General features: G+C 58.7%; 1 protein-coding gene and 1 non-coding gene across 3 annotated transcripts; both read right to left on the bottom strand.

Moving 5' to 3' along the window:
- Positions 1 to 1,360: 1,360 nt before the first annotated feature.
- TEAD3 (TEA domain transcription factor 3) lies at positions 1,361 to 23,467 on the bottom strand. Of its 2 annotated transcripts, none has more exons than XM_025418547.3 (13): positions 23,284 to 23,467; positions 13,259 to 13,510; positions 11,491 to 11,555; positions 6,867 to 6,929; positions 6,069 to 6,080; positions 5,337 to 5,474; positions 5,177 to 5,226; positions 4,546 to 4,607; positions 3,824 to 3,957; positions 3,498 to 3,671; positions 3,236 to 3,376; positions 3,005 to 3,157; positions 1,361 to 2,873 (listed from the first exon to the last, which is right to left on the bottom strand). In XM_025418547.3, the coding sequence occupies exons 1-13, from the start codon at positions 23,465 to 23,467 to the stop codon at positions 2,760 to 2,762; spliced, it is 1,542 nt and encodes a 513-aa protein (XP_025274332.1). In that variant the 3' UTR covers positions 1,361 to 2,759. The 2 variants fall into 2 exon arrangements, with proteins under 2 accessions (XP_025274332.1, XP_025274331.1); XM_025418546.3 differs by lacking the exon at positions 6,867 to 6,929 and adding an exon at positions 7,115 to 7,177.
- Positions 18,073 to 18,145, bottom strand: TRNAK-CUU (transfer RNA lysine (anticodon CUU)). The gene has a single exon. It is a non-coding gene; the product is annotated as a tRNA-Lys (tRNA).

Raw genomic sequence — 23,467 nt, forward strand, 5'->3', positions numbered from 1 at the left:
CATCCAGTCCCAGGCCTGGTGCATGGCGGGTCGTTCATAAACCACTTTGACTCCAGGACCCCACCCACCTGCCTGGGGCTCCAGCACTGTCCCCATCCTGCAAGTGACAGTCTGGGGTCCTTCCAATGCTGTGGACTAAGACAAAAGACCACCTGATTATTTAAATAGTCTACCAGGTGCATGGACTTGGGAGCCAAGCTAACCAGATTCAAATCTTGGGTGTAGCCAGTGACTGACTGGGTGAAGAGAGCGTTTAATTTCAGTCTGTTTCTCCATCTGCAGTCTTGGAGGTTGGACCAGAATGATCTATAAGACTCTAGATTCTGGAGTAGGGCTGCCAGATTTAGCAAATGAAAATACAGGATGCTCATTTAAATTTGAATTTCAGGGACACCTGAGTGGCTCAGACGGTTAAGCCTTCGGTTCAGGTCATGATCCCGGAGTCCTGGGGATCCTGGAGTCCCGGGGAGTCCTGGGATCAAGCCCCACATGGCGGGGGTGGAGGGGGGTAGTTGGGAGGGGGGTAGAGGAGTGTGTGTGTGTGTGTGTGGGGGGGGGTCCCTGCTCAGCGGGGAGTCTGCTTCTCCCTCTGTCCCTCCCCTTGTTTGTGCTCTATCTCAAATAAATGATCTTTAAAAAAATTTTAAAACATTTGAAATTTGAATTTCAGGTAAACAAGGCATGTCCTGTCACCATCCCCACTCTGTGGTCTCTGCTATAGGAGCAGAGGACGGCTCAGAGGGGAGAGCAGGGCTTCCCCAGGCGGACAAGAACAGGTTGGAATCTGGCTCTGCCTGCAAGCCAGGGCTCATCCTCCTTGAGCTCTCTTTTCTGCTCTAAAGTGAAGACAGGACAGTGAGAACCGGAAGTAGCCACCACGAAGACCTTGGGCAAGTCCCTTCACTCAGAGACAATGCAACAACAGAACCTAGGCCAGCACTGGGCACATTTCAGCACTCAACTTGGCGGGAGGGGGTGGGGGAAAGGAAGTATGCGAAGCTTTCATGGGCTCTTCGAATCCTACCTATTCTGAATGGGGGTTTGGCATGGGGTCCCCCAGCACAGACGGGGCAGGGTGGGGTGACCGACCAGGCCCTAACCTGGCAGAAACACCCACACGCGGGGAACCCGGGTGGCTCAGTGGTTTAGTGCTGCCTTCAGCCCAAGGCCTGATCCTGGAGACCTGGGATTGAGTCCCACGTCGGGCTCCCCGCATGGAGCCTGCTTCTCCCTCTGCCTGGGTCTCTGCCTCTCTCTCTCTCTCATGAATGAATAAATAAATAATCTTTAAAAAACAAAACAAAACACCCACACGAAACTAATCCAACCCAGAGAGGTCTGGCACACGCTGGACACACTATTAACCCACAAACAAATAACTTTAATTTTTTTCTTTTTTTTTTTTTTTTGAGCAGGAGCCGGGCCTGGAGGGCCCCTACCCCAGCCCTGCGCCACATTTACGATATAACCCATCACAGCTGGATTTAAAAAATACACAAAAAAATATAATATACATTATAAAACCTAGGTTGAGTTTGGAAGTGGCCTGAGCGATATGCAAACTGTGAAGACCTGCAGGAAGCTCGGGGGTGGGCAGTGCAAGGAAGGGAAGGGGCACAGTACTTCATACGACACTCATGAATGCCCAGAGGCGGCCAGTGGACGGACAAGCCACTCTGGCCAAGGGGCTTGGTGGTCGGGAAGGGGTAGCAGGGAAAGGATTGACCTTCAGTCCCAGAACTGGGTTTGGGGAGCTGCTGCTCCAGGTCTGGGAGTTGGAGGCGGAGACAGACATAAGGGAGTGGTGCCCACCGAGGCTTCACCAAACCCAGGTCTTGGGCATTTGAAAATATCAAATCCTGCTGCTACCCCTTGTCCCTGGGACACTGGTCAGCCCAGGGGCCTCCTCCTGTCAGGACGGTGCTGAGGGGCTCAGGCACCGGCTCTGAGCCAGGGCAGCTTGGAGGCGTTGGCACAGGTGGACAGGGGACACCGAACAGGTGCCAGGTATCTGCTGCGCCTCTTTTCCTGCCAAGTCAGAAGCAGCTGCTCCCCTGGGAGGAGGCCCCCAACCTGTGCTGGCCCTGGGCCCCAGAACAGACCATCTCTCCCACCCCCAGCGGCTGGCACCCCCCCTACACGCCAGGGAGGTAGTGTAGACCTGGGCTCTGGGGCCAGATGGCCCTGGGTGAGAATCCCAGCTCTGGCCCACCCCTTGCATGGGCCCCTCAACTTCTCGGGATCTCAGCCCATCACAGGAGACACCAAGACTCACACTCCCCTTGGTCTGACAATGGCACCAGGTGCACAGGGGGCCTAGCACCAGGCCCAGCACACAGCAGGTGCAAGAAAGTGGGGGCCCCTCTCTCTTCTTCTCAACCTAACCCCAACTCAACCCTCTCCTTCCCAGGGCCTCTGCCCTGGGACCCCCTTGGTCTCCATCCCGTCCTCCCCTGCAGGCCACACATGCCGGAGCCCGAAGGGGTCCTCTCACTCACTGGAGGCCGGGCAGAGCCAGGGGGTGTTCAGTGGCCAGGGCAGGCTGCCCCCCCACTGAGCCCTCCTCTCTTCTCCCACAGTTAAAGCGCAGAACAGTGGCAGGGAGTGTGTGTGCTGGGGGTGGGGTGGAGGCCTCCTGGGTCCTGGGCCCGAGGCCTGGCCGGCGGGGGAGTCCTCAATCCCAGACCTCCGGCAGGGGGCCAGGCAGGTGTGTGGAAAGCTGCTTGTCCTGGATCCTGGTGCTGGGGGCAGAGGGGAGCCTAGTCTTTGACGAGCTTGTAGACGTGGTGCTGAGCCCCGTGCTCGCTGGTGGAGACTTCAAAGACGAAAGCGATGACGAGGAGGGTCTCTTGGGAGTCCCGGCTCGTGACCACCTGGGGGCCAGGTAGGGAGGATTCAGGGGGTCAGGAGGCACAGGGCCCCGCGGTGTAGGGGCCGACAAGGCCCTCTCCTTTCTGGACAGCCGTCTCCTCACCTGCCCCCCGCCCCCTGGCGGCGCCCCCACCTGCAGGATGGTGAAGTTCTCCAGCACGCTGTTCATCATGTACTTCTCGGGCAGGTGCTTCAGCTTGTGGATGAAATTGATCATGTACTCGCACATGGGGGAGCGGTGGATGCGGTACACAAAGCGCCCGTTCTCCAGCCTGGCGTACTCCGTCTACGCAGGGCCACGGGGAAGGCGTCACCCAGAGTGGCTGCTCCCAGCCCTGCCGTGCCACCCTGGGCCCCCACTCACCTCTACCTTCTCCACCACCTGCTTGCCAAACGAGCACACCTTGGTGGAGACGCTGATGGTCATGCTGTCGGTGGAGCTGTACTGGGAGCTGACCCCATAGAAGGCTCCCGGGCCCTCCTGGATGGTGCTGTTGAGGTCGGCCTGGGGGGCGGCGAGCAAGGGTGGTGTCAGGTGTGGGCAGAGGCAGGCGGTTGGGGGTGGGAGGGGGCTTCCACTGCACATCTGGGGGATGGGACTGTCGGGAGCAGAGAGGGCCGCTCACCCAGAACTTGACGAGGAAGAAGGCATTAGGGGGCCCCTTCTCATAGAGTTCCTTCAGTCCACCCTTCTTCTCAGGGAACTTGTCATAGATCTGACGCACGTCCACGGCCTCTAGAGGCGGGTCTGAGAAGGCGGGGTTGGTCTGGCCGATGTGCACAAATAGGTGTTTGCTGTACTGTGGGGAGGGCCCAGTGCGGGGTCAGGAGAGAGCCCACGGGCACGGCCGGAGGGCCGCACAGGGATGCTGTCCCTGGGCTGAGGGCCCGCACCGCCGCCCAGGTCTCCCCAGGTTGCGCAGACCCTCACCCCCAGCCACAGGCACGTTACCGTGTCGGGGTCTCGCTGCACCTCCATGAAGGCAGAGTACTCGAGGAGCCGCAGCCGGGAGGAGGCGATGGTGCGGTCCTGCCACACGGGCGCAGAGGCAGCAGCTGGGGGGAGCGGGGTCAGGGGCTCGTAACCTGGGAGGGCGAGACGGACCCTCATCTGCATGGGCCCAAGCGCCTGCTCACATATGGGGCTGCCCCAGCGGCACGGAGCCATCATGTGAACTAGAAAAACGGCGCCCTTTTGGGTACAAACACGGGCTGGGTTCCGACCCTCTGTCATGTCTCCTGGTACAATGTACAACCTGCACGACTGTGCATGGTGGCCCCAGTGGTATACATGGAGGGGTTCCATATGTCACTGTTAATATGTGTTCAAACAGAAAATACAGACAAGTAAAAAGGGACAAATAAAAGTTATCCAGAACCCCAACACCTAGCCAGAGTGAAACTCTGCTAAGATTTTGGTGTATTTCCATAACAAGAATTTTATAAATATATATAAATCTATAGGATCTTCATTGGTATGCACTTGTGTAGCAAAGTTCTGGAAGCAACATCATGAAAGGTAAGAGGCCGGTTCCCGGCCTGTCCCAATCCCCTGTAGACACCACCCACTTCTCCCTCCCAGCACAAAAGTGTGCGCAGCCTTGGGCACCCTACTCTTCTGAGCAGCTGTGTGGAGGAGCAGGGGCGGCGGTGGCAGTCTTGTGTGGAACTTACTGCTGAGCGTTGGCGGCAGGGGCGGCTGGATGGGGTAGGCTGGCTGTGCAAAGGGCTTGATGCTGCAGATAGGAGCACAGCCTGGTTAGAGGGTCATCCCCTAACCCCACCTGCCACCCGGCCCCATCACCTGGAGTAACATCTGGTTTCAACAGGGAGCCAGCCAGCCTCTCTGCAAAGGCCCAGAAATGCACGCTGACAAAGCTAACTCACCAGCTTCTGGTTTTCTCCATGTTTGAGCTTTTATGAAATCCTGCTGCATCTCACAACTGAGGTGCACGCTTAATGTGCTCTTTCAACCCCACCCCGAGAGCGGCTCATTACACTGAGGGTGTGTGTCTGAGGATGAAAGTCCTCTCAGAACTGAGGGAACCCAGCACCCTCCACTCCCCCATGTGCAGTCTCAGAGACCGACCAGGAGAGCAACTGGGTGAGGAGTAGCTGAAGGATGAATGACAAGCAGGTGAGAAGGCTGATGAGTGAACAGATAGGAATGAACGGACAGATGCACTGCTGGTGCTCCTCCTTCCTCTATTTTTGAATTGAGACTTTGCTGGAAGCCAGCTCCCAGGGGAAGTCCAGTGGGGCCGCCAGGGACCAGACTGTGAGAAGGATGTCCCACGATACTCACTCCTGAGAGGGTCCAGGCTGCTGTCCCAGGAGAGGGGGGCTGCTCCAGAACTGCAGAGATGAGACAAATCCCAGTGGCCCCTCAGCATCCACGACCCCCACCACAGCCCAGCCCCGAAGTCACCCCCTCACCTCAGCCCCACCTCCCAGGCCCCCTGTACCCGTGAGGAAGTGGAGAAGACGGCCTGGGGCAGAGGGGAGGGCGGGCTGAACTTGTTCTGTAGGACACTGGCAGAGACGATCTGGGCGGATGACATGGATGCCATGCTCTGGAGGGCTTTGTCCTTGGAGACCTGGTCCTGGGGAGGGGAGAGGCCGTGTGAGGCCGAGGAGGCGGCAGGGCCAGGCTGGAGACAAGGCTGGGGCTGCCCCAGGGCCCCTCCCAGGCCCTCAGACTCTGCTGTGTGGGCTTGGGAGAGTCTGGGCCCCTGCCTGGGCCTGTTTCCTAAGTGTACATCACCCCTCTGAGCATGGTCCACCATGAGAAAGATTTTTATTTTATTCCATAACCCGATACCTATCCAAACACTTCCCCTTATGTTGTGTCATGAACCCTCATATTTCCTATTCCATCTCACCAGTGGCTCTGAGTATCGTCCGTGGAGCAACGGCACCAGCATCATTTGGAAGCTGGTTAGAAATGCAAATTCTCCAGCCCCGGCCCAGACCCACTGATTCAGAAACTCTGGGGGTGAAGCCCAGAAATCTGTCTTCGCTGGCCCTGATGGCAGTTCTGATGCACGATGAAGTTTGAGAACCACTATATTTCATTTTAAAAAATGTCAGTTGCCAACCTAACTAAATTGATTTCATAATTCATATTTTGAAAATCCCTTGTTAGGTGCTCTCCCTCACCCCCACCTCGTCCCCCAGTGGAGGGGCAGGATACTTACCAGGTTCATGGCCTGTGAAGGAGAGGGAAGGTACATTAGAAAAGGCACAGGTCAAGGCAGGTGTAGGGTGGGGGCGTGTCATCTCACCCCCCCTCCACTCAATGGCCATCTGGCTCTCGAGTCTGAGGAAGGTAGGGGGGCTCAGAGGTAGCTGTGTACCCTTCCCCCACCCCACTGCTCCCCAGAGGGAGGGCTTGCTGGCTGGGGGTGCCCTGAAAAGGGCAGGATGGAGACCCAGATGGTGGACAAGCTGGTACCCTGGGTCTGTGCATGCCCCCTGGAGCTGTGATATAAGCACAGGGCCTGGAGCGGGGGGCCCAGTCTGCTGCGCAGCTGTGGAACAGGGAGAAGACACAGCCTACGGGGGCCCCGAGCCCACGTTCTGAGATCCTCAGCTGCAAAGCAGCCAGGATTGAGCATCCAGTGCAAGGAAAAGCCCACCACAAGGACTGTGCCAGCCAATGTGCCCGGGTCTCCTCCCTGCCCACCCGGAGACCCGGTGCAGTTAACAAGCAGCAATTAGGAGGAAGGAGGGAAAGGAAAAAGAAGAAGAAAAGAGGTGGGCCTCAGTGGCCTCCAGACAGTCCTCCTCTCCCTCCACTGCATGGCTGGCTGTCCCCCCGGGCTCCTGCTTAGTCCCCAGGGGCCGCAGCCTCCTGTAGCCCAAAGTGGACTTTGGGCTCCATGCCGTCGTATACGTTTGAGGCACCCTCCACCCCGCCACGGCTCTCCCGCCACCTCTCTGCCCTACGCTGGGCTCAGAAGACCCGGCCGGGCCAAGCGGCAGGGGACCCCTACCTTCAACTTGGACTGAATCTCTCGAGATTTCCGCCTGGCTAGAACCTGCAAGTGGCTAGAGACCTGTAGAAAGAGAGAGAAAGAGAGAAAAAGAGCAGAAAGGGCAGAAAAGGCAAGAACAGAGCTTCAGCCAGAAAAGAGGCACAGTGGGGCCAGAGAGCTGGCCGCGGCGGAGGCCTGAGCTGTGCAGCGATAGCAGTGGAGGCGCTGAGGAGGGACTGGAGGCCCTAGTCAGGCGCCCAACGTACCTTGATGCCAACCTGGTACTCCCGCACCTTCTTCCGAGCTAGAACCTGTATGTGGCTGGACACCTAGGGGCCGCCCCGCGCCCCGCCAAAGAGGAAAACACAGACAGTGAGGAGGCACGGCATGGGGTGGCCATGGGCAAGGAGCATCCCAGCCCTCGTCTCTGGGACCAAACGGAAGCAGGGGGAGCTATGGGGCCCTTGTGAGCAGACACCCCTGAGCCCTGCCAATTCTCTGCTCTCTTCTTGGCCCTATTTTGATCAAGAGCCTACAGCAGCCTCCAGGACCACCATGTACACTTGTATCGTTGTTCACCGCACAAGAGGACCTAACGCAGGAAGGACTAAAATCTAGTCCAAGCTCTGCTGCTCAACTTATGTGCCCTGGTGCTGGGCTGCATCTGACCCAGAGGAAGGGTATCTTTTTATCTTTCCAAAATGGGTGACTTTTTCTCACTGATATCCTCAGAAGAAACACTTTTTTTTTTCTATTTTTTAAAGATTTATTTATTTATTCAAATAATCTCTACCCCCAACATGGGACTCAAACACAACCTCGAGATTAAGAGTCACATACTCGGGATGCCTGGGTGGCTCAGTGGTTGAGCGTCTGCCCTTGGCTCAGGTCCTGGGATCAAGTCCCACATCGGGCTTCCTGCATGGAGCCTGCTTCTCCCTCAGCCTATGTCTCTGCCTCTCTCTCTGTGTCTCTCATGAATAAATAAATAAAATCTTAAAAAAAAAAAAAAAAAAAGAGTCACATACTCTTCTGACTGAGACAGCCTGGTGCCCTGAGACACTTTTCTCTGATTGGCATCACCAATGGCCACAATGTTCCTGCTGGCCATCAGATTATAGTAAGGGCCATATCCACTGCCTAAGTCCTTGTGTCAACCCTAACAGCTTGCCAGCCTGTAAAACCAGGCCTGGCCCTTCTCCTGCTTTGCTCATCCAGCCTCTTCTCCCAACATGCCTTCCTTCTCCTTGGACTAATATAGGACAGTATGTGCACACATATACATGTACATTTACACACACACACACACACACACACACGGTTGGTGCTCTTAATATCGTTTCTTCTCCAGCGCATTGTCACTAGGCTTCAGAGAAACCATGTCCCTACTATATTCCCCATGAAACAGAAGTGGATACATGGATCCTCTAGGCTGCTTCACGCATTCATTATTGGCAATGGCTGTGGGCTTTCTTTGCAAGTCGTTTTAATCCCCTCAAAGAAACAGTTTCTTTTTAATCATAGACTGAAACTTACTGTGTATGTGATGTCCTGCAGCCCAGGGGGTTAGGGCCCAGGGGTGTGTGCCTCATACTGCCTCACCGGGCACACAGGAATCAGATGTGTGTCCTGCAAGACTACTGATCACTTCATATCATGACAATAAGGGACATTTACTGAATGTAGCTATTATTGTTCTCAGCGTTTTACATGTGCGTCATCTGACCTCTACAGTAACACTAAGAGGTCAGTACTAGCGCTATCTCGGAGTTACACATGATGAAACCAAAGCACAGACAGGTTAAGCATCTTGCCCAAGGTCACACAGCTGGGGCGTAGAGCTGGGATTTGAACATAGATAGCTTGACTCCAGAGAACACTTACTCCACCACCAAGCTACGCTACCAGGATTCTTTTGACCCTTAGCACAGAGGACCACTGCCAAATGGTCAAGTCTGTGACAGCTGGGAGTCACATGGGACTTAATCCTAAGGTAATATTTAGCTGTTTTTCCAGTATGGAGGCATCGTACTTCCTATTAATTGCTGTAAGTATCTGTAAAAACACTAACCCTGCATTTTTTAACCAAAAGTTAAATAAAAACCCTTGCCTGTCATCTGGTTGTTCTTTGCAATACATAAAGACATGTTTTGTTCTCACAACCATAGGATGCTTATCTATCTACCGACCTACCTATCTAATTTTTTTTACGACTTTATTTCTTGGGGCACCTAGGTGGCTCAGTTGGTTAAGCATCTGCCTTCAGCTTGGGTCATGATTTCAGGGTTCTGGAATTGAGTCCTCATCAGGCTCTCTGCTCAGTGCGAAATCTGCTTCTCCCTCTCCTTCTGCCCTTCCCTTCCTAACAGACTCTCTCTCTCTCTCTTTTTTTTCTCTCTCTTTCAAATAAATAAATAAATAAATAAATAAATAAATAAATAAATAAATCTAAGAAAGAAAGAAAGAAAGAAAGAAAGAAAGAAAGAAAGAAAGAAAGAAAGAAAGAAAATAAAGTTAGAGGAATGCCACCTTTGCAAAATGACAAAATTCTTAAATTCTGAGCTTTGCCTGGGCTGCTTTGTGGAATCGCACTACACGGCCAGCCTTCCTGAGATACCCAGAAGCAGGTACATCGTTGCTCTGCTACCTTCCTTAAACCTCAGGTCACAGTGACTGAGCTTAAAGGTCCCTTAACCCCTTTCCACTCTGACAAACAGGTTCCTATGAACATTTCTTTTGAGTGAAGCAGGAGACAGTGCCCTTCCCCCGTGTCTGAGATGGCTACTTAGAGTCATCGTCGTCGTCTTCTTCTTCTTCTTCTTTTCTTCTTTCTTCTTCTTTTTCTTCTTTTCTTCTTCTTCTCCTTCTCCTTCTCCTTCTTCTTTTTTTTTTTTTTTTTAAATAAGTAAGCCCTACACCCACTGTGGGGCTCAAACTCACGGCCCCAAGATCAAGAGTTGCCCACTGTACCAATTGAGCCAGCCAGGTGCCTGGCTTTTTGTTTATTTTTTTATTTTTTTTATTTTTTATTTTTTCTGGCTTTTTGTTTATAAAGATGTCATAATTGCAACAGCAGCGGCACATTTTTCTACAGCGCTTGGTCTGTTCTAAGCATCTTCACGTATTAGCTAATTTAATGGCTGAGGAACAGAGGCTAAGGGGCAAAAGCGCCCTTCCTGTAGGTGAGGGTATTTGAATCTGGTGATTTGATTAATCAGTCTCCTTCTACAGCCTTCTACAGTTCCAGGGAACAGGGCCTTGTCAGGTTCCCTTGCAGTATCCCTAGTGCCTAGAATACAGTAGCTCCATAATTTGCTCAATGAACAAATGCTGTGCAACACGAACTGGCCCCGGGAGAGCAACTCATAAATGCCTGAGCAAATGGGGGCGGTTCTTGCTCCCACACTGTGGGGGTGGACTCAGAACCTTTCTTTGTCACGGTGGGGATGCGACTGGCGGGATGCGACAGGTCGGCTTTGTCACCGCACCCATGGGGAGTTGAGGAGCTGGGTGCAAGGTCCAAAGCCCACTAGAGAGGGAGGAGTGTGGAGGATCAGAACCAGTGTCTGGTCCTCTAGTCTCTGCGCACAGCCTGTCTCTCTCCCAGGCACCCCACACATAGGCCACCCCAACCAGCTCCCTGTCCAGGTTCCTGTCAGTGCAGTGCTGCCCACCCCCCAACCGGGGCCTAAGCCACCAATCATCTCTCCCTGCCACCACCGCTACCCTCACCTCTGCCATCATGCAGGCCGCTGGCGCTGTGGTCCCTCATCCCTGCCTCTGCCCAGCCCTCCCTGAACCATTGCTCCAGCTGCTCCATGGCCCACATTCCTCGACAGCTGCCACTGCCACTCCCTGTTCTACTCCCTTCCATGGCACCCAGCTGCCCCGAGGGGAAACCTGTCCCTCAGGCCTCCAGCCAACCTCTCTCACTCTCCTCAGCTCTCCCCACCTCTCTCCCCACCCGCCACACTGTGGACTGACGGCTCTTTCCCGCCCAGTGCGTTCAATCCTGGATTTACCACCTACCAGCCAAGTAACACTGATGAAGTTACTGAACTTCCCCATGATTCCGTTTCTTCCTCTGGAAGATGGGAGATAATTGCTAGATCTACCTCCTGAGATTCCCACCAAAGTAGGCCCCGTGTGGGTTCACAGTGATGCTATGTGTATCCAACTTCTTCAGCCTGCAAGTACCTTCTCCCCTTCTCTCTGCCTGGCTAAACCCTGAATTCCTTCTTACAGATGCATCTAGAGTGTCACCTCCTGCATAAGCCTGGGCAGCCCCACTCCTCCCTTTCCCTCCCTGATCCAGGTTGGACACCTGTCCGGCAGCACATGCTCCTATCCTGGCCATGCTGCCCTGCTCTGCACCCATCTGTCACTGTGACCAGCTGTCTCGCAGCCTGCCCAGGGTCAGGGGGCTACACTGGGCAGTAACCATGCCATGTCGCAGCTGCCCCATGGGGCTCGTCCCTGGTCCAGGTGAAGAGGGCAGACCCCTTTCTCTAAGGCAGCAGGACAAGCAGCCCGGGCGGGTGAGGTCACTCGGGAGAGGATGGGTGCTGGGAAGGGGCTGAAGGAGGCAGCTGAGGGAGGGCGGGCCTGGGCAGAGGGCACATAGCATTAATCCTCTCCCTACCTGTTTTCTCGTCCGGGTCTTCCCGGTCCTCAATTTAATGTAGCGTGCGATCAACTCATTTCGACCTGGATTGGGGCGAGAGAAGAATGAAGAGTGGCCAAGGCGGCAGCTGGGGGCAGCAGACCACCCCCACCCCCCGACCAGCCTCGGCCAGCTGGGAAACACGCACGGCTCTCCTCTGACACTGCTCCTTGGCCCTGTCCCCACCCTCAAGTCCAAGGGGCACAAGCAGGGCAGGGGAAGGGTAGTGGGGAGTCCCAGGTGCCCTCCTAAGGCCCCAGGGTAGGGGGGAGTGGGGAGCAGCAGAACAGCTGGGCTGCTCACTCCTAGCCCCACAGCAGTTCCGAATCTTTAAGTGTAAGCATTCACGTGTGAGCGAGGCCTGCTGCAGATGGACCTGCCTGCACACGTCCCCGCACACGGCCCCACGGGTGTCTGAAAGAGTTCTGGATGGGTTCCTGTCCTGGCCGTCCTTGCCAGGAGGGGAGACCCTGAACAGTCCCTTCCCTTCTCTGGTGAGGCGGGCAGGAAGAACCCAATGGTCTCCAACACACCTTCTACACTGACAGCCTGTGTCAAGATGTCCTGGGCACGTCCCTGTGTCCTTGAGCCTATCACCCCCATGTCCCTGGTGGCCAGTGTCTCTCCTGCCCTGTGAGATGCTGGCAGATGCTTAGCCAATACCTTTTAGCCCCTAAATCCAGGCCCTCAGCCCCCCAACCCCATAACCTCCCCAGAAGGGCCACATTCTCCAAATTCCTCCTCCATGACAGAACCAGCCCCACTGCTCCTCCCTTCCTGTCTGCCCCTCTCCACCCCACTCCCTCCGCCTTGTCTAAACATACCTCGTGGGGCTGCCCTGGCCATCCTGGAGGCAGCCCCTGCCCCGTGGAAGCATCCTGGAACATCTGCCTGCCCCACAATGGGGCTCTGGGGCTAGGGGTGTGCGTGGCATAGGGGATGGGGACAGGGACCCGGCAGCCCTTACCACTGAGTCAACGGCTCCCTCCTGCACCCCACCATGGTATCGGCCCCTGGGATGTCACAGGCTGAGGGCCTGCCCCACTCGGCCATAGGCTGTCAGGGAGGACTGGAAGGAGCTAGCAAGGAGCTCCCAACCTCCAAAGGGTTGAGTCATCCCAAAAATGCATCTCCAGGGGAACCCTCTCGGGGCTGGACAAGAGGGGGACATTCCCTTCTGGGGGCACATGGGAAAGGTAGCAGAGAGTGGGCCAGGAGAGCAGGAAAGACTTGGGAGGGGGTTGAGGAATGCAGGACTCCCCATGTCTCTCCAGGCCTCTTCCTAACGCAGGCCCTAGTCACAGCAAGGCCCCCCCTGCCCCACACCCATGTGCTGAAGGGAACTGGCCAGGAGGGACACCCCAGCTGCCACTCCTCGGGCTTCCCCACACGCGGGGAGGGACCCTCTCTCAGGGCTAGCCCAGAGCACACAGCACTGACCCAGTTTCCTATGCCCACTGAGTCACCCTGAAACCTGCAGGCCAGGAGGGGGATGAGAGGAGGAGCAGACGGGGGTGTCAAGGTGTGGGCCCCAATCTGGCGGAGGGGGCAAGCCTGGCTTGTTTATGAGGATCCAGACACACAGGCTTACACGCCCAGACTCGCCCATGGCAGGCTGGCGGCCTCGAAGACTTCACCGAACCGGTTGGGTGAGGGGGCAGAGAGCAGGGGGAGGGGCCTAGGAGGGCCTGGCCTCCTCCTCCTCCTCCTCCCGCCCCTCAGTGTCCCTGTGTCTCCCCACACGCACCGTACATCTTGCCCTCGTCTGACAGGATAATCTTGCGGCGGCCGCAGGGTGGGTAGATTGCCAGGGCCTCCTGGAAGCTCTGCTCGATGTCGGGGCTCCACACGCCCTCCGCATCGTTGTCCAGCCCTTTGTCCAGGCCCTCGGGCCCATCCTCCCGGGCCTCCCCGGGGCTGCTGCTGGCATTCCAGCTGTTGGACGCTATTGTGCTGGTTGCTCTGGGCTCTGGGCCTGAGCCCACTGGGCAGCCGGAGCCTGCAGGGCAGACACAGAGGGGTTAGGGTCAGGGCTGTCCTAGATCAGAGCAATCTCCCACTCCAAGGCCTGGTGCTCCAGGGTGGGGTGGGGATCACCAGGGGTTCCGCTTATTCAGTGCTATGCAACCTTGAATGAGCTACACCACCTCTCTGAGCTTTGGTTTTGTGTGATGGAGAGAAGGTCTGCCTGAGGTTGTAAGGGTTAAAATTAAATGAGATCATGACAAAGGACCAACCACAAAGCCTGGCTCCTAACCCTCAAGACGCAGGACCGCTGGTGATCAGTAACAACAATAATACCTCATATCTACGCGGCCCTTTGGTGGAGATTAAGCACGTGCATATTCATTTAATCCTCAAAACTAAGGCAGGGAGGGCAAGGACTGATACTCATTATTCAGATGGGAAATTGAGGCTCAGAAAGTCGTGCTGCTGCCACAGGCATCGTGTTGAGCAGAGTGGAAAAACAGAGAAGGGCCTGGTGGGTGTTTCTACAGCTCTCAGAGGGGCCTGCTTGGCTCTGACTTTGCCAGCTCTTCCTCCTGCCATCAGCAGCCCCAACCAGGGACCCCCACCCTCCTCACTCTTCCCCCAGCATCTTCCTGCTGAAGACCCACTGTAGGAAGGGGAGGGCCCTGGACCCAGGAAGGGTGCGGTTTTGACTTCCCTAAAAGATAACTCACAGGAACCCTGCCAAGGAAACTAAACACGGGGCAGGGACTGCCCCGGGAATTACACGGAGGGAGCGATGCTGGCTGGCAAGGGAGCAGCTGAGAAGGTGCCTGGCCCACAGCCTTGCTCAACCCCACCGGCTCCTCCATCCCACTTCCTGTTCCTGCACCTCCCGGCCCCACAGCAGCCCATAAACCACCCACACGCCCGCCCCTGCCCTGGCCCACATCGCAGATGGGCCAGGGCTCTGTAAACTCTGAGTTCCCTGCACACGCCGGGCTCAGTTATTAACTCAGACCACACCCAGCAGTCCCCCCAACACACACAGCCCCAATGCTCACCCTCCAAGCCCCTTCAGCCTCAGACCCTGCATGCCCAGTGTCCTGGGGGCCTCTGAGCCCAAGATGGCTAGATCCAAGGACTTTGCTCTGGTCTGCAGGGAAAGCTGGGGTGGGGTGGGGGGTGGGGAGGGTCGAGAGGTGGGCAATCCCTCTGAAGCCAGGAAAGGGAATTCTATCCTCTCAGACAAGAATTCCAGGTCCTGCCAAATGGGCAGGGGTCTTCTGCAGGGGGCCACCTGTTTTGTTTAAGGAGGCTTGACGAGGGTCACTAGTGGCATGGGATGGAGCGGGCCCGGGGGGCCTGAATCGTCAGATGGAAACAGAGCTAAGACTATTGCTCAAATGACGGCACCTGCCATATGGCAGGTACTGTTCTGGGATTTTACACACACTGAGTCATTTAATCCTCACAATAACATGGGGTAGAGACTATTATTAGTCCCACCTTACAGATGAGGAAACCAAAGAACAGAGAGGTTAAGCAACATGTCAGACACACAGCTTGCAAGGGCTGGCACCGGGCTGCGAGCCCAGGCGGTCTGGCTTCCGTCTCCCACCTGAGACGAGGACGAGGCCGGGCCACCCTGAGCCGGCCCAGTGGGGTCCAGCAGGGCCCCCCACGCCTCCAGAGCCTTCTGTGAGGCCTCCGAGAGCGAGAGCGGGAGCAGTAGCTCTCCCACACCAGAGGGCGGCCAGGCGGAGGGCCGCGCTCCCGGATCCCCATCCCACCCGTCCTTAACCCCCAGGCCAAGGCTGAGTGCGCGCGCAGAGCCTCTGGGGGCCCAAGGGGAGACGCAGCGCCCCCCGCAGGCCGGACACTAACACAGGCTGGGGGGGCAGGAGGGGGCTCCAGGCTCTAAGACCCCGCCCAGCGGAGCCTCAGGCCTGGCTCAGAGCAGCGCCCCGCGCCTGGGGCCCGGGCAGCCCCCGCCTCCCCGCCAACTGCCCTGCCTGCCCCAGCCCCGCCGGCCTGGCCTCCCCTCTCCCGGGCGGCCGCCCCCCCCCCCCCCGGGGTGATGTCAGCCCCGCCCCGCCCCCCGCAGGAGCACTGTGGCCAAATATGGCGAACACGGCCGGGCCGGAGCCGGGAGCCGGGACAGGCCGGGGGCGGGGCGGCCCGGCTGGGACCGGGCAGCTGGCGGGGGGAGGGGAGCCCGGGGTGGCGGCGGGACCACCGACCCGGCCGCCCGTAGGCACAGGCGACACCCACTTTCTAGAAACAGTCCTGTGGGCGGGGGCGCCGAGGCAGGGGCCCCACGGGTGACCCCCGCCCCCACGGCCGGGCACAGGAGCAGGTGTGCCGCGCGGTGCCCGGATGGAGACCCCAGTGAGGGTGTCTGGACCCCGGGGCCCGCACAGACCCAGGGGCGAGCGCGGGCGGGCAGCTGCACGGGGCAGGGGCCTGCACTGGGGTCCCTGCCGGCTGCAGCGCTCGGCCGGCCTGCGGCTCTGGTCTCCCCAGTTCCTGGCGCGAGGCTGGTGTGTGCCCGCCCTCCTCCCTGGACCCTCACGCCCCGGGGACCCAGCTCCGGGCCGGCCCTTCAGACAACTGCAGGCTGGCCTGGGCCAAGGTGGTTCAGGCTCCAGCCCCTACAGAGCAGGGGGCAGCCGCCCACGTCCAGAACCTCTGTGCGCTGGGCTGGCCCACCAGGAGCGGCGGGAGACAGGGAGGAGGGCCCAAGTGAGGGGTGAGGGCTGGAGGCTGGGAAGAGTCTGGGGGTGGGGTAAAGACAGGGAGACAGACCCCGACAGGCAGGCAAAAAGACAACAGACCGGGGAGACAAGAGAGTGGCAGAGAATAAGGGGTAAACCCCTCCCCCCACAAAACCTTGGCGTGAGACCCTCACTTCCAGTGAGAGACCCAGAGAAGGAGAGATCCAGAGAGCAGCAGGCGGACAGGACAGGGAAGGTGCTAGAGAGAGCTGGATCCAGAGTGGGGGCGGGTATCACGACCAAGAGACCCAGACAGAGACCCAGATCCGGAGAGAGGGAGGCACACAGTGGAGGGGGGTTAAAGGGGCGGGAAGGGGGCATATCGATAAAGTCAGATAAAGTCAAGCAGTGAGGGAGGGGGGAGAGGGAGAGAGAGAGAGAGTGTGTGTGTGTGCATGTGAGCCGACAAGAGAACCCAGAGTTCAGAGCAGATCTAGAAGGAAGGAGTGACGGGGAAGCCATTGCTGGGGGCCAGGTAGGCCCCAGCAGGGCCAGAGCCAGGATGTCCCACTCCTGTCCCATTTGTTCCGCCCCGTGGAGACCACCTCCCGTCTCGGTGTGCAGAGGCCCGTTATTACCACAGGCCGCCGGCCTCCTGTGGCCCACTCCGCCTCTACCCGCACTCTGACCAGCCATTCCTGCTTCGCCTCTTGCAGGGCCCTCAGCCTTCTGAGGTCAGAAGGTGCCTCTGGGCGGTGGCAGGGAAGGGAGCAAGGAGGCTTGGGGGCCCCCCTGCGGGGAGAGAAGGGGCCCCTTGCTGCCCACTCCCCGCCCTGGGGCCAAACTGCTAGAATAACTGGCTGGACAGCTCCAGGGAGGGAGGCCAGAGCTGGGCAGCTGCAGGGGCCCTAGGCCGCCACCAGCCCCCAAGCCCTGCAGCCTCCAGACCCCCTGGCCCTACACCTCCCTTTCAAGGGAGGGGAGGGGAGAGGCTGACAGCTTGGGCTCCCCCAGACCTCTGCCCTGGACAGGGATGCAGATAAGGCAGGTGGGTGTCGTCCTAATGTCCCCCTGCCACCCTCCCTTCCGAATCAGACCCCTGGGAGACACACTGAGCCCAGTGACCTTACTGGGTCTTGTGGCCAGCAGCTGTGAACTCCAGCAGGGACCACAGCCCCCCAAAGTGCTCTCATTTGGAATGAGAACACCACTCAAAACGCAAGAGGATTAGTGAAATCAGCAGTTGCATCCCGAATCTCCTAGGGCTGGGCTGACCCACCAGGGGGTTGAGCACAGGGAGGGCAGTTGATGAGGGTGAAGGGAATCTCCCCACCCCCTCTGCCTTTCCCCTCTTCCTTCTCACCCGCCCCCAAAGCAGGGCCAGCTGTTCTCCAGCTGCCAGAGGCTCCCACCCTAGAAGTAGCCATGCTCCGGGTGGGACCGGAGAGGGGGCAGGAGGGGGATGGTGTCTGCCTCCAGCACAAGGACCCCTGAGGGACCCTGCCAAGTGGCCACACCCTGCCAGGCTGGGGAGGGAGTACCCTCCTCCCTGGAGCAGGGTAGAGATTTTTACAGGAGGAAGCAATTTGCAGAGCCCACTAGGAGGGAGGTGGGGAGGCCTCCTCCCCGCTCTCCCACTTATTAATGTGCTTCCAATTTGGGAATCAAGACTCTCTGCACCCACCCACCCCCACACTCAGGGTACAGGCTTCCTGGGGACCAGAGGAGGCAGGCCACCCCCCTAGGTTTTCTTGTCCAAAGCTCATCCTCACTGTCACTGCCACCCCCCACCAGTGTAGGAAAGTGGGAGATAGAATCTCAGAGCCCTCAAACTTCCACAGAGAGAAAGGCCCACTGCCCAGATGCTGTCTCATTTTTTTTTAAGTAATCTCTATGCCCAACATGGGACTCGAACCCACGACCCCAAGATCAAGAGTCACACACTCCACCGACTGAGCCAGCCAGGCACTCCCTGTCTCATCTTGCCCCACCCCAGTGAAGGCCAGGTGTCCAGTTCATGGGTGGGGGTGGCAGCCAATGGGTAACTTGGTTAAGCGGGTTTCACAGTTGTCCACTGACATGCCCATCCGTCCCCCCTCACCCTGCCTACGCCCCAGCCCTGGGACTCTGCGTCACCTGCTGAGCTGCCACCAGTCATTCAGCCAATCCCCCCCCACTATGAGAGTCCCAGTGTCCTCTACAACACACACACACACACACACACACACACACACACACACACACACACACGGGCTTCCTTGCAGCCCTCCTCTCTCAAGCACACACTCACCCGCCCAGCCACTGTCCCACACATTCTCAGTTACCTGCATCTCTATCCTGTTCCTTTTTAAACTTTTTATTGTGGTAACATACACTTAACATCGAATTTACCATTTTAACCATTTTTAAGGGCACCATTGAGTGGCGTTAAGGACTTCTCTGCTTTTAACAGTTATCTTTTTCATGGTCCTCCACATGGATGCCCCAGGCATCAGGGTCAGAAGCCCCCAAATTTGTGACAGAGCATGCCTGGCCCAGCCTTGATGGCTGTCACCCACACTGTCCTCCGGTCTCAGGCAATCACAGATAGTGCTCACACACAGAGGCCAGTCTCGGGCACACCTCGCAGATCCTCTGATGTGCGGGGCTGCAGGGCAGGGTCTGGAGCTCAGGGTCACCTACACACCTTCTTTCCCACTCTGCATTTCACACAGATGCTCAGCACCATGTCACGGTGCTTTCTCCTCACACACACCACAGATTGTCCTAGTTTGACGGAGTCATATACAGTCGCACGCGCAGCCCGTCAGAGTTCCTACAAACCAGAGGCCACCTCGTAGGCTGTTCATACACACACACACACAGTAGTCACACCACAGCATTGAACATCACACAGAATGGTACCCATTCTGCTTCTGACACACACAGTATCCAACAATCACTGCATCCCTCACAAGCAGAGCAACAGGATCCCCTCTAGGGTCAGACATAGGCTCACTTGCTGGTCTTTCAGAAGCCATGTCCCCCGAGATGGCCACTCACATGCAGAAACCACAAGTACAGCTTCTTTCACACACACATACACACACACACGTCATTTATGGTGGTTCCCACGTACAGACAGTATTAGCCACACACACCAGTGTTATAAAATCACAGGCAGTGCCACACACAGCTTCTCTCCTGTACAAGTCCAGCCTCAAATGCAGTCACACAAACTGGTTTTAGCCGGTTCTCTCACACACGCACACCCCCCTAAGCAGTGTCACCCACGCAGAATGTCCCACTCAGTTTCTCTCTCACACACATCCAGCGTCACACACGGTTGCACTCTCATTTCCCTCTATCACTTCCTGTCCTTTCGGGCCTGGCAGGGAGCACAGGAAACAATCAGCACTCTAGGAAACCTCAAGGGCTGAGGCTTTGGGGACCTGTGAAGGGATAGGGATTCTCTGGCCTCCTGGGGGACCTTCGAGGACAGGTGAAGTTCCTTTCTTGCCCCTCTCAGATCCTCCCCCCAAGGGGCAGCACCTCTCCTGCAGACAAACCTAGGCTGGCACGACACCAGGACAGAGGGGAGGGCAGGGCAAGGCCTTGAGGACGGGACTGAGTGTGATCTGCTGACCTCTGACCAGAGAGGCTCCCACCATGGGCCCAGGGCCCATGAGAGGTCCACAGAGACCTGGACCTCACGCTTCTGCAGCCTCCACGTGGGAAGAAGAGACGGCCACCTCCTAGCTACCGCCATGGTAATCTGCAGCATTTAGAGCCCTCATGGCTCCCTGGCAACCTGGGGTCTGGTACTCCAGAGCCTTTCCCCACCGTCCTCACTGTGGGTGGACCCCTCCGCTCCTCATCCCTTCCTAAGGGAGGTAGTGGGCAGGACTGACAGCTTCGGTTCCCTTCCAGCTTCCATACTGAGCCCTGTGGGGCTCTCTCAGGCAGAGGGGGCAGGCCATCCAAGTGACCTCTCAACGCAACTCACCTGGGCCAGCCTTGCCAGACCCTGGGGCCACTTCAGAGGGCAAGGTCCCCCAGCTCCACCTGGCTTCCTTGTCCCTGGCTGCCTGCTACCCACAACCTTTTCAGCCACACTTTCCTCAGTCACCCCCTGGTTTGTCCTCATGTTCTTCCTCAGATCACTGATCACCCACTCACCTCTCCAGACCTCACCAGGTTCACGTTCCATAATGGGAGAAGGAAGGCCCACTGATTAGAAGGCTGAGACTCCGAAAGGAGCTCGGAGATAAGGGACCTGAGAAGTCATTCCCAGCAGGGAAACTGAGGCACAGGATGACAACAGGTACTTAAAGGCCCAGCTGGGACCAGATCTCTAATTTCTCGACTCCCTCTTTGAGATGTCGCCTTCTGGTTCTAACATTTCAACTGGCAGAAGGCACAGGCTCTGCAAACCTGAGGGCAAGGGTGGGAGCACAGAGACAGACACAGATGGACAGATGGACATGCACTTGCGCACATACACACACAGCCCTGTCCTGCAGATCACTGACCATCCTACTGAGCCATTCCCTAGCCCCAATGCACTAATTAGCATTATTATTCCCTCACTAGGGAGAGGTAGGGGAGAAGGCTCTAGAAGTTGAGAATCCCATTGGCTCTTAGTCTCTCCCTGAGGAGGGGGCATCCAAGGCCCCTGAAGTCACCCTCACCAGACAGCCTATTCCTAGAAGATACATCGGTCAATCCCCTGCCCACAGAGTGAGCAGGGATCCAGAAAACCACAGAGCCACGTCCTGGAGTGACACCCTCCTGGGGGAGGGTCTTAGAAAAAGAGCTACAAGAATCTGGAACGGAGGAGAACATAACCCCCCCACACACACATGTCTAACTTTGGGGGACTGTGGATTTCCTCCTTGCCCCAGGCTGCCCCGACATTCTAGCTAAGGAAGTGTCTCGGCCCCCTGCACTGGGGTGGAACATGTATACATAGAACCAGGCCATATGAGACGGGATACATAAGAGCCACCATGGGCTCCAGCCCCTAGAGCTGTGTCCAGTCCCTACCCCCATTCCCTGCTTTCCTGGACTACAAGTCCAGGCCTGACCTGGTTCTGCCTCTACCTGGAGAGAGAGAAAGCACAAAGGGAGGTGCCCCCTGAGAAGCCCTCCCCCAAGGCCTCATTCCCTCTAGTCCAGAAAGAATCTCTGAGTCCTGGATCAGGGCCACTCTCCCAAAAAGGTGATAGAGTGGGGGCTCAGTGACAGTGCCCTGGGGCCTGGCTAGTTGAAAACCAGTTACAGACAGGCACTCTTGGCCTTCCCTCCCCAGGCAGGAATAAAGGGCATGACAGACAATAGTGGTGGTGGTGGTGGTGGTGGCGGTCGTCGTGGGGACAAGCCTCCTTCAAACCCTCTAAAGTCTAAACAAGGGTTCTGAGGAAGTGTAGGGAAAATAAGGCCCCAAAGCCAGCCCCCTTTGGAACCAGGCTCCTAGAGCCGTGGTCTGGAACTCTGAACCTCCACCCCAAGCTTAAGCCCCTGCCCCTCAGGGGGCACACGCCCTGGGCGCGCAGCTCTGCCCCCAAACACCCTCCACGATCCAGCGCAGCCACCAGGCACCGCGCGCAGGAGCCGGCCTGGGCGCCGGGAGGCCGCGCGCGAGGCCTGCGTGGAGCTGGGGCCGGGCCGGCTCCGAGAGAGCGCGAGCCGGGAGTCCAAAGGGCGGCGGGCCCGGGACTGGGAGTCCCGGGTACGAGCTCCCTGGCAGGCCCTCCAAACCGTGCGGCCCCCAGACCCCTGCCTCGATACCCCCAACGCGGACGCTGGGACAGGCGATGGCACCGGGGCAATCTCCCGGCACCCCGACCTCCCCCGACCGACTGGTCCGGGTCGCGGGGGGGTGGGGGTGGGGGGGTGGGCGGGGTGGGCGGGGCTTCCCGGAGAGCTCCCCCCCTTCCCTCTAAACTTCCCGGCACCCAGATCCGGGGCTCCGGCTCCAGCTGGACAATAGCTGGGGGGACCCAGGCCCCCTCGAGTGCTCCCCAATCCAGAACCAGCCAACCAAACCACCTCTCCCAGCAGGGCCTCCTCCCGGCGTCCGCCCGGCTTACCTGGTCCGAGCTCGGGGGGGCGCTCCGGCCGGGCCGCTCCGCCGGGCCCAGAGGAGCTGAGGGGGGGGCCGGGGAAGGGGGGTCTTGGGGAGGGGGCTGGCCGGAATGTGTGGAATGAGCCGGGCTGGAGCGGGAGGCGCCGGGCGCGGAGGAGGGAGCGAGCGGGACGGAAAGTTTGTGTTGAGGAGCCGGGGCGGGGGGTGGGGGCTGAGGGGAAGGAGGGGGCGGGGCGCGCAGGGGGCGGGCCCAGCCGCGAGGGGCGGGGCCGCGCGGGGCCACCCCCGTCGGCGCTAGGGCGGCCCACCCCGCGGCTTCGCGACCTGGGGCTGCAGCGCTGCTCGCCCGCGGGTGCCACGCTCCCACCCGCTCCCCGCACGCCGGGCCTGGCCCCACCTCCCCGGGACCCCACTGCAGTCTGGGGCTCCGGCCTGGGCGGGGCCGGGGGCGGGGCTCCTGCCACCCGGCCGGACTCCCGTCGGGGTGCCGCGTCACGAGGAGCCCCGCGGAGCCAGGGCGCCCGGGCCTCGGGGCTCCCTAACCGACCCTCCCACCCAGTCCCGAGCCGCCGAGGCGCAGCGCCCTCTCCCGCCCGAGAGCCCGCCCCCAACTCCCGGGGCCCCAGACCCCGCCCCGGCCTGGCGACTGCGCCCGCCCTGCCCGGACCCGGTTTGTCTGGTTCTCCCCGAGAGGCTTGTTTCTCGAATTTCTCCCTTTCCCCCTCTTCCCGGACCTCCGGGGCCCTCCCTCTCGGCCCGGGGCCCCCGCGGGGGGCGTCTCGACACCACGAGCCCGCCGAGTTTCGGTAGGACCGGCGCTGGGCGCGGGGGAGGGGACGCGGGAGCGCCCCGGGCCTGGGCGGGAGCGGGGCTGGGGGTGGGGAGGCAGGTCTCCGGCCCGCCCCCCGGACCCCTCCCGCGCTCCGGACCCCTCCCGCCGCCTCGTTCTCCGCACGCGTTGAACAACCACCGCTCGCCGGCCCGGGACGCGGCTTTATTGGGGGTGGAGGTGCCGGCTCTTCCTCCCGCATCACCTACCCCTCTTGCGAGCCCCCCCACTCCTCGGAGCCCTAAGACGGTCCGGGAGGGGGTTAAGACAACACCGACTACTGCTCCTGGACAGGAAGTGACTGGGGCGCGGGGCGGGGAGGGGGCGGTCGGTGAGCAGCGCAGGCGGGCTCCGCGACCAGATGTGCGGCTCCCGACTCCAGATGTTCTTCAT

Source organism: Canis lupus, chromosome 12 (genome assembly GCF_003254725.2).
Source record: "Canis lupus dingo isolate Sandy chromosome 12, ASM325472v2, whole genome shotgun sequence".
Lineage (NCBI taxonomy): Eukaryota > Metazoa > Chordata > Mammalia > Carnivora > Canidae > Canis > Canis lupus.

What these genes read in the sequence shown, in the direction of transcription:
- TEAD3 (XM_025418547.3), bottom strand. Translation starts at nt 23,467, where the DNA reads ATGAAGAACATCTGGAGTCGGGAGCCGCACATCTGGTCGCGGAGCCCG. An exon ending in CCTGCCGCCAACGCTCAGCA is followed by an intron (nt 3,958 to 4,545) that starts GTAAGTTCCACA and finishes TCGCCCTCCCAG; the next exon opens with GTTACGAGCCCCTGACCCCG. An exon ending in TCTTCCTCGTCAAGTTCTGG is followed by an intron (nt 3,377 to 3,497) that starts GTGAGCGGCCCT and finishes GCCGCCCCCCAG; the next exon opens with GCCGACCTCAACAGCACCAT.